At 38.0% G+C, this 13474-nt stretch overlaps 1 protein-coding gene across 3 annotated transcripts in view; it reads right to left on the bottom strand.

Annotated features, from left to right (window-relative positions):
- The window catches only part of HERC2 (HECT and RLD domain containing E3 ubiquitin protein ligase 2), a 102477-nt gene that overhangs the window by 28697 nt on the left and 60306 nt on the right, over positions 1-13474 (bottom strand). For all 3 annotated transcript variants that reach the window (XM_063149727.1, XM_063149730.1, XM_063149728.1), the window contains exons 49-65: positions 13212-13380; positions 13005-13130; positions 12285-12393; positions 12010-12149; positions 10388-10578; positions 9195-9300; positions 8945-9036; positions 8232-8407; positions 7671-7782; positions 6776-6857; positions 6534-6677; positions 5866-5956; positions 4274-4451; positions 3762-3843; positions 3508-3679; positions 1448-1592; positions 571-796 (exon numbers count right to left, since the gene is read on the bottom strand). In XM_063149727.1, coding sequence (XP_063005797.1) covers positions 571-796; positions 1448-1592; positions 3508-3679; positions 3762-3843; positions 4274-4451; positions 5866-5956; positions 6534-6677; positions 6776-6857; positions 7671-7782; positions 8232-8407; positions 8945-9036; positions 9195-9300; positions 10388-10578; positions 12010-12149; positions 12285-12393; positions 13005-13130; positions 13212-13380 — 2341 coding nt within the window. The remainder of the gene's footprint in view (positions 1-570; positions 797-1447; positions 1593-3507; positions 3680-3761; positions 3844-4273; positions 4452-5865; positions 5957-6533; positions 6678-6775; positions 6858-7670; positions 7783-8231; positions 8408-8944; positions 9037-9194; positions 9301-10387; positions 10579-12009; positions 12150-12284; positions 12394-13004; positions 13131-13211; positions 13381-13474) is intronic.

Below are 13474 nucleotides of genomic sequence, written 5' to 3'. Positions count from 1 at the left end.
TGGCTTTGCAACAAGGGCTTCCATAAAATAGTATTTGGTCTTGTTACTCACTTTTGAGGATTAAGGTAATAACAGATAGAAATATTTTAGTGATCAGCACCTAAAACAAGTTTTACTTACACAAACATTCTGAAATAACAAGAATATTTATTAGGTACAAATTGCTTTGGTCATGAAAAGGCTTAATTTGCAAGATGCTTGATGCTTTCATACTCAACACAAACCACTGCTGTTTTGATTCCCTAATTCTTAACTCACTTACCTTAGAAACAAGAGATAATGCATAAGATTAATACTAGTGTAACATCCATCTATCATTACCTCCATAAAGAGAAACTCCTTAGGGTGTTTGAGGAAGCATGTTGCATTTTAATCTAAAAATTCCACTTCCATGAAGAGTTTGGTTGGCCACTTTTTTTTTTTTTTATCAGAGACACATTTTGTTGTTTTGTGATTTTTTTTTTCCTAAACCATTTTTTTTTGCACTCTTCTATCACCTACTAAACCACACACAAAACAAACATACCAATGGCAGTAAAGGAAAAACAATGTAAGGAAACAAATACCAACCAAGATAAGAAGCACCTAAAGGGTCCCTGGCTGTCTGGAAAAGCACTGGCTCATGAACAGATGGTGTAGCTACATCCACCGTTGTCCACGCTACACTGTGGGAAGACCCACAGGCAACCCGAGTGATCTTCTGGCCTTCCAAGCCCTGGACAAGAGTGGGTTTTCTATTCACTGTGGTAGTTCCATTGCCTTGTTGCCCATGGTCATTGTCACCCCAAGCATAAACCTGCAAGGAAAAATGTCCATGTATTACTTGGCTTCACTGCTTATCTCAATTTAGTGCTTTCTTAAAAACTCCTAAAGAGATTGTTTGTGATTTGTGCTAGTAATCTAGGACACTTTGGACAATCTATTGTCATTACATTTTCCCCCTCCATTAAATAATGCAGGCATTATCATACAGTAAAAGAAAAAAAAAATTAAAGCAGCACTTTATCAGATAATTCATAAATTATCACCAAATTATAATTGATCAGTTGATTCCTAAATGACTCAATGTTCACAGTAAGTTAGAAGAATTAATTGCCTAGTAATTGCATTGGAGACCTGAAACAATATCATGATAAAGCTGAAAAATCTGTCCAGAATACTATGACTGCTGCTGCATTTCCAGAGTAAGAAGAAGAAAACTGATCATGAGATAATACAAGGAAAACACTACAAAAGCTACTATAACAAAAATATTTTAACTCCAGTACTAATATTTTAAATACCAATACTTTTTAAATTACAATTGTGCTTATATTTATGCCGGACTTTTAAAAGCAAAGAATAAAATTAGGAATTTTTATTTCATTTAACCAATTCTGTTATAGTTCCCTTCCTAAACAGTTCCTTCCTTTCTGCATGGGGGAAAGGAGGGCAGCACACAACATACCTGTCCAGTGTCAGTCACTGCCAGACAGTGGAGGGCTCCCACAGCCACGTGCACAATCTTTTTGCCCCTCAGTCCTTCCACGACCTGCGGCTTTCGCACGTGCACATCTGTGCCATGGCCTAGCCTGAAGTAATCACCCTTACCCCTGCAACAGACAGCAAATGTAGCACTCAGAACAACGGCACTGTTCACACAATCCTCTTCAAAGCAGGTTCCCAACTGAATACACTTCATTTATCACTGCCTGAAACACACACACCCCAAATAGCAAATGCTTCAAAACTGAATTCCATAGGCATAAGAATGAGGATAACTGCAGTTCTATAACACTGTAGCTTCTCACCTCAATACAGAAGAGCATGATTATGACTCTTTACATGCAAAGCAACTGGTATTACATTTAATTTCCTCTACTGCAATTGTAAACACTTCCAAAATTCACGTCGTTTGATAAGACTTGGGCATATTTAACTATGGAGGATAAACCTTAAAACAACAGAACTTTTAACTTAAGTCTGCTCCCATGAAACTAAACTGCTCACAGGTAACTAAAATGTTTTGAGAATTGAGGGTTTTTTTCCCATTGTCGGAAGCCTCAATATAGATTCTGAAGTCTCCATAATTTAAATTTACCCAAAATTGTTATACACAAATGGCACTAAAAAAAAATAGCATACACAAAAGTAAACACCTTAAAATGCTTCCACCAAGAATATCAGTAAAGAATAAAAAAACCCTGATATTTCTTCCACTATGTTTTCAGTAACCACTCACTTGGTTCTTTTGCTTACCACCCATTTTTCTGAAGAAAGGTTATATTATGCTAGAGAGAAATATGCTATAGAGTACTGTTATTTACCTATAGACACAACCCAGAAGCTATGATTTTTTTCCTCAAACCATTAAAAAATTCAAGAAGAATAAAAGTTTAAAAGCAATTCAGCCATCCCCAGCTGAAACAGACGCAAAAATCTCCTTGTAGACCTGTAATGTCATGAAATAGCTGTGGATTTATGACTAGATGTAGCAAGTGTTGAGAAAAAACTAGGGCAAGGAAGGAACAAACCAGAATTCTGGCATGAGTTCTTTAAAAAAAAAGATTGTCAAATGATCATTCCTCTTGCTCCTTTTGTCACTACAAAAAAAAATTTAGACAGAGAGCAAAGAAAAAAATACAATTTTCAGTGGCCACTCTGAAAACAATACCTCTGTTAAAAACTTCTCTCCCTTTTAACAGTAGTAGCAACTTATAAAAATGAAAGTTTTGAGGATTTCTCTTTATGTTATTCAGCAACGGCTGACAACACAACAAAAATGATTGGTTTAAGTCTGCTCAGTTTTGATATGCATCAAATAGGTCACAGTCTTATTACACAAGGATGGGGTAAGACCTTGATCTGATTAGTGCCCTAAAGTTGACCTGCCATGCAGTAAGCTCTCAGATTTTACGAAAAGGTTTATAAATTCAAAAAGGCAGATTTGTGTTCAAAACAAAGCAGAAGCAAGCAGGCAAAGAGGAGAAAAATAAAGCCATATCTGAGTAGCTCTCAGTGATCATCTCATAGCAATTCTTGCTCCAAGGCATCATTACTGACAATTCAGGGGCCTTCTGAGCAACAACAAGCTGTTGCTGTGCTCCTGTGTTCCCAAGGAAGCTCTTCCCATCTGGTCTGAATTTCAGCTTACTTCCTTACTCTCTGACATGCTTACTCTCTCAAGTCTCTGCTTTACCTGTAGGCTTCATAGTCCAAGCTATGGCTCTCAAGTTTTCTTTTTTCCTCTCCACTCTCAACATTCCTTTACATGTCTCACAGTGGCCAAGAGAAGAAATGATCTTCCCTTTCTGCCTCTAATTCAATAGGAGCCAGGCACTCTAACAGAGTACAGCAAACAGGAAAGCATGCTACAATGTTAGAGTGATTGAATGGATGCAGCTCTCCTGGAAGAGCTGCCAGTTTAAAAGAAAAAGCACACAGGTAAGGCACAAAAGGAGTCAAAAAAGCATTAAATACAGCACAGAGCAACTGCTTGGAAGATACTTCCTGGCAAATGTAACATACCATGTCCACACCACTCCTGACTTGGTCAGTGCCAACGAGAACTGTGCACCACACTCGATCTGACAAACGCCTTGGCCGTTCAGCCTTTCGATGTTCTGAGGAATGTTGCATCCTTCACTTCCTCCTCGGCCCAGTTTTCCAAAATCACCATCACCCCAAGAAAACACCAAACCTAACAAACATCAAATTGCAGGTCAAACAACGATCACAGTATTCCCACATGCTAGAAAGCTTCTGGAACAAGATACTCCTACCTTCATCTGTCAAAGCAAGAGTCTGAGCATCTCTGCTTCCACATGCAACCTGAATGACTCGGTGGCCAAGGAGCACTTTAACCTACCAAACAGAAGGAGTAACAAAGAAGTTTTCAAAGAAATTATGTTTTAAAACCTTACAAACATATCCAAGGTCTTATGACTCATCTCAGTCACTGTGCCCAGCCTGAGCAAAGAACCACCCAGCCATGTCCAGAATCCAACACTGCTACATGGCAGCTTCCAGCTATGCATCAAAGCAGATGCAGGACATGAATGCTGAAAGCAGCAGTTGCCATTTTACAACACTTTACAAGAAAGAAACTGGATCTTTTTGATTTTTCTGAAATAGCTTAACTTTCACCAGAGGTATGGACACCAAAACCTAATTTAGATCGCTCCAAAACAATGCCTTCATACAGCCTCTGTGGTTTTTGTTACTTTAGCTTCATGCTGCTGTCATTTACTTAACAAGTTTGCATTTCATCAGAAACAGGAAACATCAATTTTACCATCTTAGGCTTCAGCTGTGTGGTATTATCTCCATGTCCTAGTCTTCCATACTCTCCAAGACCCCAGGTATACAGTTCCCCACTGGAGGTAATGGCAGCACTGTGGGAGCTGCCACAGGCAATATCACGGATGCGTTTGGTTTTCAACGCTTCGATCAGCCTGGGTTTATCACAGTTCCTGGAGAAAAGGAACAACAAACCCATTGTGTTAATCAAAAAACAGCCACACAATATACTCCAACTCTTGCATTACACATCTTGTAATAACTAACAGCAATCTCAAGATAAAGTAATATGCAACATTGATTCCAAGATATATTTTTTAGCAGCAGCATCAATCTAAATTTTATGCTGTCTTAATGTACTTCAAATTTTATTTAAAGAATATTTTATGTATACGCTGCCAAACTTAGGTGAGAAATTCAAAATCAATCAATTAAACAGCACATAACAGAAAGTGAAAACCCATTTCCTGTCACTGCCCAAAGCTCAGTGAGTTATTAGCAGTGGACACACAGTAAAATTAGGAGATGACACTCCCATCCCAACTTTGCTCTTCACAACAGAGAAATCAAACTAGAATTTAGTGTTAGACTTCTATGTGAGTACTGCTAAGATTTATTCTTCATGTGGTTACAGTGTTCTCTTACTTCCACAAAAGGATTCAACTCAAGATTTCCTAATATTGGTGTACCAGAAGCACTAATAAGATTCTACAAAATTATGCAGGGCCTCTGGTAATATTTCTACTATGAAATGCCCATGAGTTCCAAATCTCACTTTCAATAAAATTACATAAAATATGAGTCACTTGAGCAATAAACAGTAATACTGCTCTCATCTGGACTTCCCTTTCCATTAGTCTGACCAAGCCTTATAAAAATTTATTTCCTGTAACATATTAACTATCTGATTTAATTTTTAATGTATTATGGGCAGGTCCTCAAAATATATCAGAATGACAAAAGTATTTACCAATGGGCTTTTTTTAATCAGGGTTTTTTCTTTCAAAACACTGTTCTGTGCATACATATAAAGTAAAATCTTAGAAAATTCAAATTTTGTTAAAGCTGTCCTGTGGAAGATTAAACTACCATTACTAAAAAGTGGAAGAAGTTTATTTCTGCCTAACAAGTTCACAGTCTGTGAACTGAAGTCTAAAGAAAGGGCTACAAAATGACAGCTTAAGTTATAAGCTGTTACAGTTCAGGAATACAAAATTGCTATGGTTTTACTCCTCAAGGCGCTTCTGAAAACCATCCCTTAAAAAAGTAAACAAAAACTGTATGTCCAAAAGTATGGAATTTCATCAGTGAAATTTGAAAATACTAGTCAAGATTTTATCTATCTTTCTAAGTATTATATTAATTTAATGCCTCCTTTCTAAATGGCTGAAGCCTGCTACAAATGCTGCAGCATAAATTGGAATATACTGTGGGGGGGAAAAAAGTCTTCTTAAAAAACATTTTTTTATTTCTACTGTGTTTTTAATATGGTAGAAATTGTTGTTATTTTCAATAATGGTGGTCAGCTGTGCTGTAATAATCAACACAACTCTTCTACTGAAATACAGACAAATTTGGTGTCCTCACATTCTACTGAAGTGACCAAGTTTTCCATCATCTCCTTCACCCCACGAAAACACCTTTCCATCAACAGTCAATGCCATAGCATGCCGGCCACCTGAAATTGTAAACATACATTTACATTTTTGAGCTTTCAAGCAGGCAGCAGGTCTTAGCAACAATTTAACATTGCTGTTCTTCTACAATGCAACTGTATGAGCATTTCAGCTCCACAGACATTACTTATTTTCTTTGAAGCTTTCATATGATTTAATTTAAAATAAAAAAATTTTGTGACAGTAGGTCTCCTGGCACATTTAAAGACAAAAACCCACCAAACCAATAATAACTCAATTTACTATTTTCAGAGCTGCAAGAAAAAATAATGAGAAAAACAAACCCACCATCTGGAAATATTAAAAATGAAAACACCTTCTTTCAACCAAATGGAAACACCAAAGTTACCTTCCAGCAAATAAGAAAACTTGTATGGTCTAAATTCACAGAATTTAATAACAGAACCATTAGATTTAATCTGACATAATATAAAACAGACAGAATTCAATAATCTGTATTTATTAAAAAAACAAAATCTGATATGCTAGGGCATCACAGCACCCAAGAAGACTGCAAAGGAACTATTTTCAGGTTTAATATGTCACATTTATGAATATAAGGACAGCAATAGTCAGTACCTGAGTGAACAGCCACCTTCTTTACCACGTAGTTGCTGAGAGCTGTAATCTGGCGGGGAATAGGCACAGTTCCACTGGATATTCCCAAACCCAGCCTTCCATTTGTGGCTTCTCCACAGGCATACACTTTACCCTCTACAGTCACTAAAATGAAGAAAAAAGTTTGAAACACCATTAGTGTTTCACAATTCAGAATCTGCTTCTGCCCTTAAATAATAACATTTATTTTAAACTTATGTTACCTGCAAAAAGGCTTTTGGATCCTCCAGCTACTTGCACAACATTCAAGGCAGACAGGGTTTCAGAAAAGGAAGGGACTTTTATCTAGAGCAGGCAGGAAATAGAAACCATTACAATTCACTTCAACATTTTACACTCTAAAAAGAAGAGCTCTTAAGTGATAAACCAGTTAATCTAACAGGTACTTTCAGATGCTTCACCCATGCCAATTAATATTACACCAGGCAAAGGACAAAAACCAATTTAAAAAATTTAATACTGAAACTATGATAAATATAAAACCTGATAAAAAATGAAAGGTCATATAAACAAGGATTTTCTTTTAGTAAAGTTTTCTTCAGAAAACTGAAGAATCCAGGAAAGGTTAACTTTTTGATTCTTCAAGGTACTCTATGGATACAATATTATACTTTGACAACATCAACTGAAAAATGCTCTGAACATAATTTTTAGATGAATGAATGACATTTCAAATTGATAAGCATTTGGGATCTATCTCATCTTGTATTATATTAAAACTACATGTAAATGGCTGCACACTGGGCTGAAGTTCCTATTGTAAAATTGCCAGATACAAGTAATACATAGGAAAGTTCACCAGAAGTTTTATTTTATGTGTGCAGACTCAATAGGAACAGAACATGTCAAGTGTTAGACAATTTTTAAACAATTAGTTCATTATGATCTAAAACACTGAGCGGCTGCTGAAAATCAAGCCAGATTTCAGACTACCAACCAAAATGCAAATTTTCTCCAATTTTCCACCCAGCAGACATCTACATGTCTTAACACTAAAAAGCTATCAAAACCTAATCTTTGTAGCTAATTTTAAGTTGTGTAACTCATACATTTTATTTATCACTGTTTCTCTCATACTTAAATGTGAAAATAACCTACCTTGGAACCTTTCAGCCCTCCCAATTGGTCTTTGTCATTCAGTCCCCAAACAAAAACTTTGGTTCTTATTGTAGCTGCTGATTCAAGCCCAGCTGCCTTCTTTCTAACAAGACTGAATATATTGAGAAAAGAAAACAGGGTCAGTTTAGTAAACAGCATGCTGTAGCACAGGCACCTTTTTATAGTATTTACTGGTTTTTACAGTTGGGAACAGTTTCAAGACTCAAACTGCACTACCACAGTTGGGGGAAAAAAAAAAAGAAAACCAAGTATCAAATATAACCACATCAAGTTTTTAGCTCAGTTTCCAACCCTAAGTATACACCAAAAGGGAATGAGTCATACAAAATGTTACACCTCACCAGTGTAATCATCTCAGAGAACTCATTTCTTGAGAAAGGATCTACTTACAACTCCAATAAACTAAGACACTGATTTCTCTTTACTACCATTCAACCTAATCAATGTGTTCTTCCTCCAATCATCTCCAGGATTATAGGAATATATAGACACTAAGGTTGTTTTCCATCTCCCCCTGTCTTCGCACCTGCAGTTACCTACCTCCCAGTGTTAGCTTTATCATCATCCTCTTCCTCATTATCAGAAGCCAGGAAAGGGACTGCAGCCAAGTCTTCATCCTCAGCACGTACACGTCCCAGTATGCTGAGGCCATGTATTTTGCAATCAATGCCAGAGCTTCTGCACTGCTTGATTGCAATCTCAATGTATCTGTGGTACTAACAAGAAAAATACTCTGTTAACATCTTTTGGGTTCTATGTAACGTCATAAAACATAGGAAAGAATTAGATCTTTTGCTTGATTTTGTCACTTTAAGAAAATGAATCTGTCAATTTAAATGCTTGTCACTTCAGCTCTAAATAATTCATGCTTTATCATTAGCATATGGCCTCATTCATATAAAAAATTTCACTCCCTATCTCAGAAAATTCATTATGCATTTCTCCTTGTTGTTAGAAAAGATCAGAACTGCTATCCAAAATTATCCCCAACATTTAAGTTTATTGGAATGTGTTACTGGTTCTCAGGTACATCAATTTACATAAACACCCCTAAAATATCTATTCTAGTGTTACTTTATGATTATGGTAAAACTTTTTAGAATAATTAACTTGACTAGCTTGCCAGAAATACTGTTAAGAGTAAAAATAAAATATCAGGCTTTAATGATCAAAACAATACTTTCCATTTATCTCTTGCAGCACAATATTTTTCTGCTGTACACAAGAGTAATTCTCACACAAACTTCACTTACTTCAGTACAATCACTGAGTAGAGGCACTGTGGTGTCTGTAGGATTTATATTGATTGTCTTTAGCTCTATAAGGTTATTTAAGGAATTACCCCCTAGAAAAGAAAGCACAGAATGAAAAACATTTTAGGATATGGTGTTTGTTTCACATACAGGCATCTGTGTAACAGATGACTGCGAATAAAAACCAGATAAATACCTGCTATTGGGTGCAAAAAAAAAATTTTTGACTTCTTAGAGAACATACACATACCTGAAACTACAACTAAGGAGGGCATGTAGCTGCTGTCTGCAGGGTCCACTATCATCTTTAGTCTGTGAACAAGAACATCTGGAAAAATCTCCAAGCGAATCCAGTGCTAGTGGAAACACAGAATTTCATCTTTAAATAGTATTGTTATGACCACCAAAGAATATATATGTGATATTTTTGAAGAAAGAATGGGAAACATCTCTGAATGGTACACAACAGCTGCAATATATGGCAGCTGGCCAAAGGGAAATGACCTTGTGAACTTCTTGTTTGTCCAATGTCCAATTACAAGAGAAACAGTTGTAGCAAACAATTTATTTCAGCCAAGACCAACACCACTGAGAACACAGAAAGCACAGCACCAATGGAGGTTAAGTAATGGGACATAATGTAACTACTAGGTTACAGTCTGTAGAAAACCTGGAGTAAGAGTACTTAGGCATACTCTCAGCATGGCCATCAACAGAGCATCGAAACACACTGGAGAGATGCCCAGCTGCACATCCTGGTGCCTAGGCTGGTCACAAAGCACTGCTGCAAGCCAATGAAACTGATAAACCATAAACTAAGGAACACCACATTTTTTAAGTTATCTGGCTGCAGGAGTCAAATGTACATTAAGTAACTTTGTCAAAGACACTAAACCACAAGAAGCTGTTGACTCCATCTAAGGCAGAGAGGCCTTGATAGACCAGAGGGCTGAGTAATCAACAATTGTATGAAATTTAACCAGGACAAGTGTGGCATTCTCCATCTGGGATGGGGTGATCCTGCTCATACTAACACTCTGGGGGATGAGGCTGGAGACTGGCCCCACTGAAAGACAGCTGGGGGTTCCAGTGAATGAACAGCCGCACACAGGTCACCAGTGTTCTCTCACAGTCCAGAAAGTCAACTGAATCCTGGGCTGCATCTAAAGAGCTGTGACCAGCAGGTCAAGGGAGGGGATTCTCTCTCTCTGCTCCTGTGAGACCCCAGCTGGAGTGCTGCAACCAGCTCTGGGGTCCTCAGCACAAAACCCCTCATGGGCCTGACAGACTGGATCAGAAGAGGGTCACAAAAGCAATCAGAGATGGACCACCTCTCCTACAAAGACAGGCTGAGAGAGTGGGGCTGCTCAGTCTGGAGAAGGGAAGGCTCTGGGGAGATCCTTTTAAGCATGAAGTATAAAAGCATTTAGAGCTTAAAGTTACCTTTCCTTGTGAACCAGAAGACTGCCAGCACTGCTCACTACCGTCAATGAGACGGGAAGCCTGATTCACAGAGGATGAGACATTCAAATTCTTGACTATCCTTGACCAATCATCCAGTAACATCCCCCGCTGGCTACTGTGCCGTCTCTTCAGCTGCTTTCCAGAACGCCCACTGAACACGGGAGACTGACCTGCAGGGTTAAGTGACACATTTAGCATGCCCCTCTCAAAGAAAATTGCTCCTTTGAAACCCATAAGCAGGTTGAAAGGCAATGTAAGAAATTTTGGAGATGTAGGGGTACCCATTTTGAGTATGTAGGCTGCATTTAGGACACAGGCACAGATCACATTAGCATGTTGATGCTATATAGTACACAACACTGGTGCTTAAAGAGTGCAGCTCCTTTTTTTAAAGAAGTTTTAACTTTCCAAGTTCTTGACTAGACAGCTACTTGAAAAGGTCATTCCCTTTAAAACAAATCAGATCAAAACTTAGGATGATATGTAATTCAAAATACAGGCCACAGCACACACATTTTTTACACCACTACAGCATATGAAAAACCACAACTAAACCTCAACAAAAATCCCCTACCAAAGAATAGAAAAAGTTGGAACACTGGAAAATTCAAAGTTCCAGCAGAAGGTAGTTTAGTGAGATGTGGATTTCCTCCCTGCAAAAACCTTACTTCCACTACCCTTCACTGATTTTGTAGCATTTTGATGAAAAGAATATTTTAACTTCTCTGCCCTACAGCACAGGGCAAGGGGAAGGATTACAAATTCACACCATTCTAGTTGCACAGCTCTATCAGCTGACTCATTAAATGAATGTCTTTCTTGCCCACACAACCCATGTTCACAATCTCTAGGTGGGAATCAGGTTTGTTCATTTTCCAAAACAATTACACTGGCAATGTGCAAATACAAAGAAATTTAGTCCAGAAGTCAGCATCATCCTGCAAATACCAAGGATAAGATTAATTGTTAGACAGGTGGATGAAAAAGAAGTAAAACAAAACATCAGGTAAGTTTTGCATAACAAAGCAAAGCCCCAAAATTTTGGAGCTAAAATGGCTGCACCTGTTCTTGCCCTAGAGAAAAAAAGTCTGATTATGAGTCTTTCAAAAGGCTCCCCTTTCCCACTACACTCCTCTGGAGCCTCCACATCACAGAGGAACTGAGGCAACAGCCATCACACACCAACAGGCAAAAGAGCTGAAGAGCAACTGAGGCATAAGAAGACATCTTAGGTATTTCCACCTGCCCCTGGCACCATGAGGATTCTATTCATCTACATCTAGGCTGACAGCAAAAGGCAGGAGGATTAGAAAATTACACAGTTTATTCTTGGTGTAAGTAAAAATGCCATTCTGACATGCAGAGTTACTGTCATATAGACATTTTTTAAACTTTTTAACACCACAGAAAAGGTTTAGGGGTTAATGTTTTGTTGAAGTCCATCACATGCAATTGTAGCAATGCCATAAATGTTTCATTGTCCAGGGGGTCAATCTGAACACTAAGTTCATCATATTAAGGAGCTGAAATTTAAAACTGTTTTTTCCAAAACAACTTAAACACATTTTAAATTAATCTAAGAGACACACAGCAAAACTTACCTGGTTCATTTATTCTGCCAAAAGTATGCCGGGTGTTATGCTTCCTGGTTTTAAAACATGTTTCACAAAAGTCAAAATCATCACAATTTCTGCATTTGAATCTAGGCCCATTGATAGGAAACATCTGACAGCCATCACACCTGATTTGACAAGAGAAGAACAAGTCTATATATATATGGTACAAGTTACTTGTTAATGTGACAAGATAACGGAATCAAGACAATAAGATATAGAATAACCCCTATACACTAAGATAAAAGTAAACCATCACTTACGTGACTCCAGGATGAATGCTGGGAACCAATTCCATTTCTGACAACAAGCCAGTCCAATGTGACTGCTGAGGAAAGTCTACAATAACATCTTTTCCATTGGCACTAAAGGCTGTGACAAAAACATGGAGAAAACTCAAGGTGTTGCAAATCTATATAAAATGAAGCCAAAAGTCCTTAGAGCAGTATTCCATTTCAATTCTTCTACTCTGATTTTTTTATTTGTTTTAGAAGCAGTTCCCAAGCAAGCACATAATTCTAAGCACAGATACAGTATGAGCAAAATCTGTACCTCCTCAAAGAACCTGTGTTCCACAGATTACTTCAATTACATCCCTTACACCCTGACACAAGTACATCCCACTTTCTCCTGGCTTCCTTAGGAAGCTCTCAAGCTACAATTACTTCTTAAAGGAAAATCATGTGTGGTTCATCCAAAGTGTAAATGAGAACTATAACTAGAAGCTGCACAAATGCTCAAAGACTTTTACTGTGTGCAATAAAGTGGCTCAAAAGCAGATGGACACGCTAACAAAATGGGCTGCCACAGAGCACATGTCTATGAACTCACCACAGACTTCAAATGCATCCTATATTCTCTATCATCATACAACACTCCACAAAACAGTGGGATTTTTAAGTGTTTCTAGAAGAAAGCGTGCATGCTCTTGAGCTTCTTACCCCCCCATGCCCCATGCTGAATACACATTGGATACACATTACCTTTGACAATGCCCACACTTCGGTGAGTGACTGATCCCCACTTGTATTTGGGTGTGGTGACAGAGCTTTTCACACGCACTTTGTCACCTATCTTGATATGGGAGGCAGAGCTCTGGGGCGGGAATCCTAGCAGATGCAAGAATAAATGGATTATGAGTGGTCTACCATTCACTTTTTCAGTTAGAAAGCAGTCAGAAGTGAACTCACCTAAAAGCTCAACGTGGATATATCTGACCCAGTAAGTACCACCCTTTTGTTGCCAATCACACTGCACGTTCAGGTCATGCAATCCATCTCGATCCAATTTAATAACTTTGCCTACATCTCCTTCACAAACTTCCTCATAGGTTCTGCAGCACCTAACCATCATGCCCACCTAGGGAAAAGGGACAACAGAATGCAATAGATCTGTAAAGGCTTTAGTACCAAGAGAAAAGCAGTTTCTATGTTGCTTTTGATCATCATACTTA

Source organism: Melospiza melodia, chromosome 2 (assembly GCF_035770615.1).
Source record: "Melospiza melodia melodia isolate bMelMel2 chromosome 2, bMelMel2.pri, whole genome shotgun sequence".
NCBI lineage: Eukaryota > Metazoa > Chordata > Aves > Passeriformes > Passerellidae > Melospiza > Melospiza melodia.
This window is presented reverse-complemented; position numbering and strand designations above follow the sequence as displayed.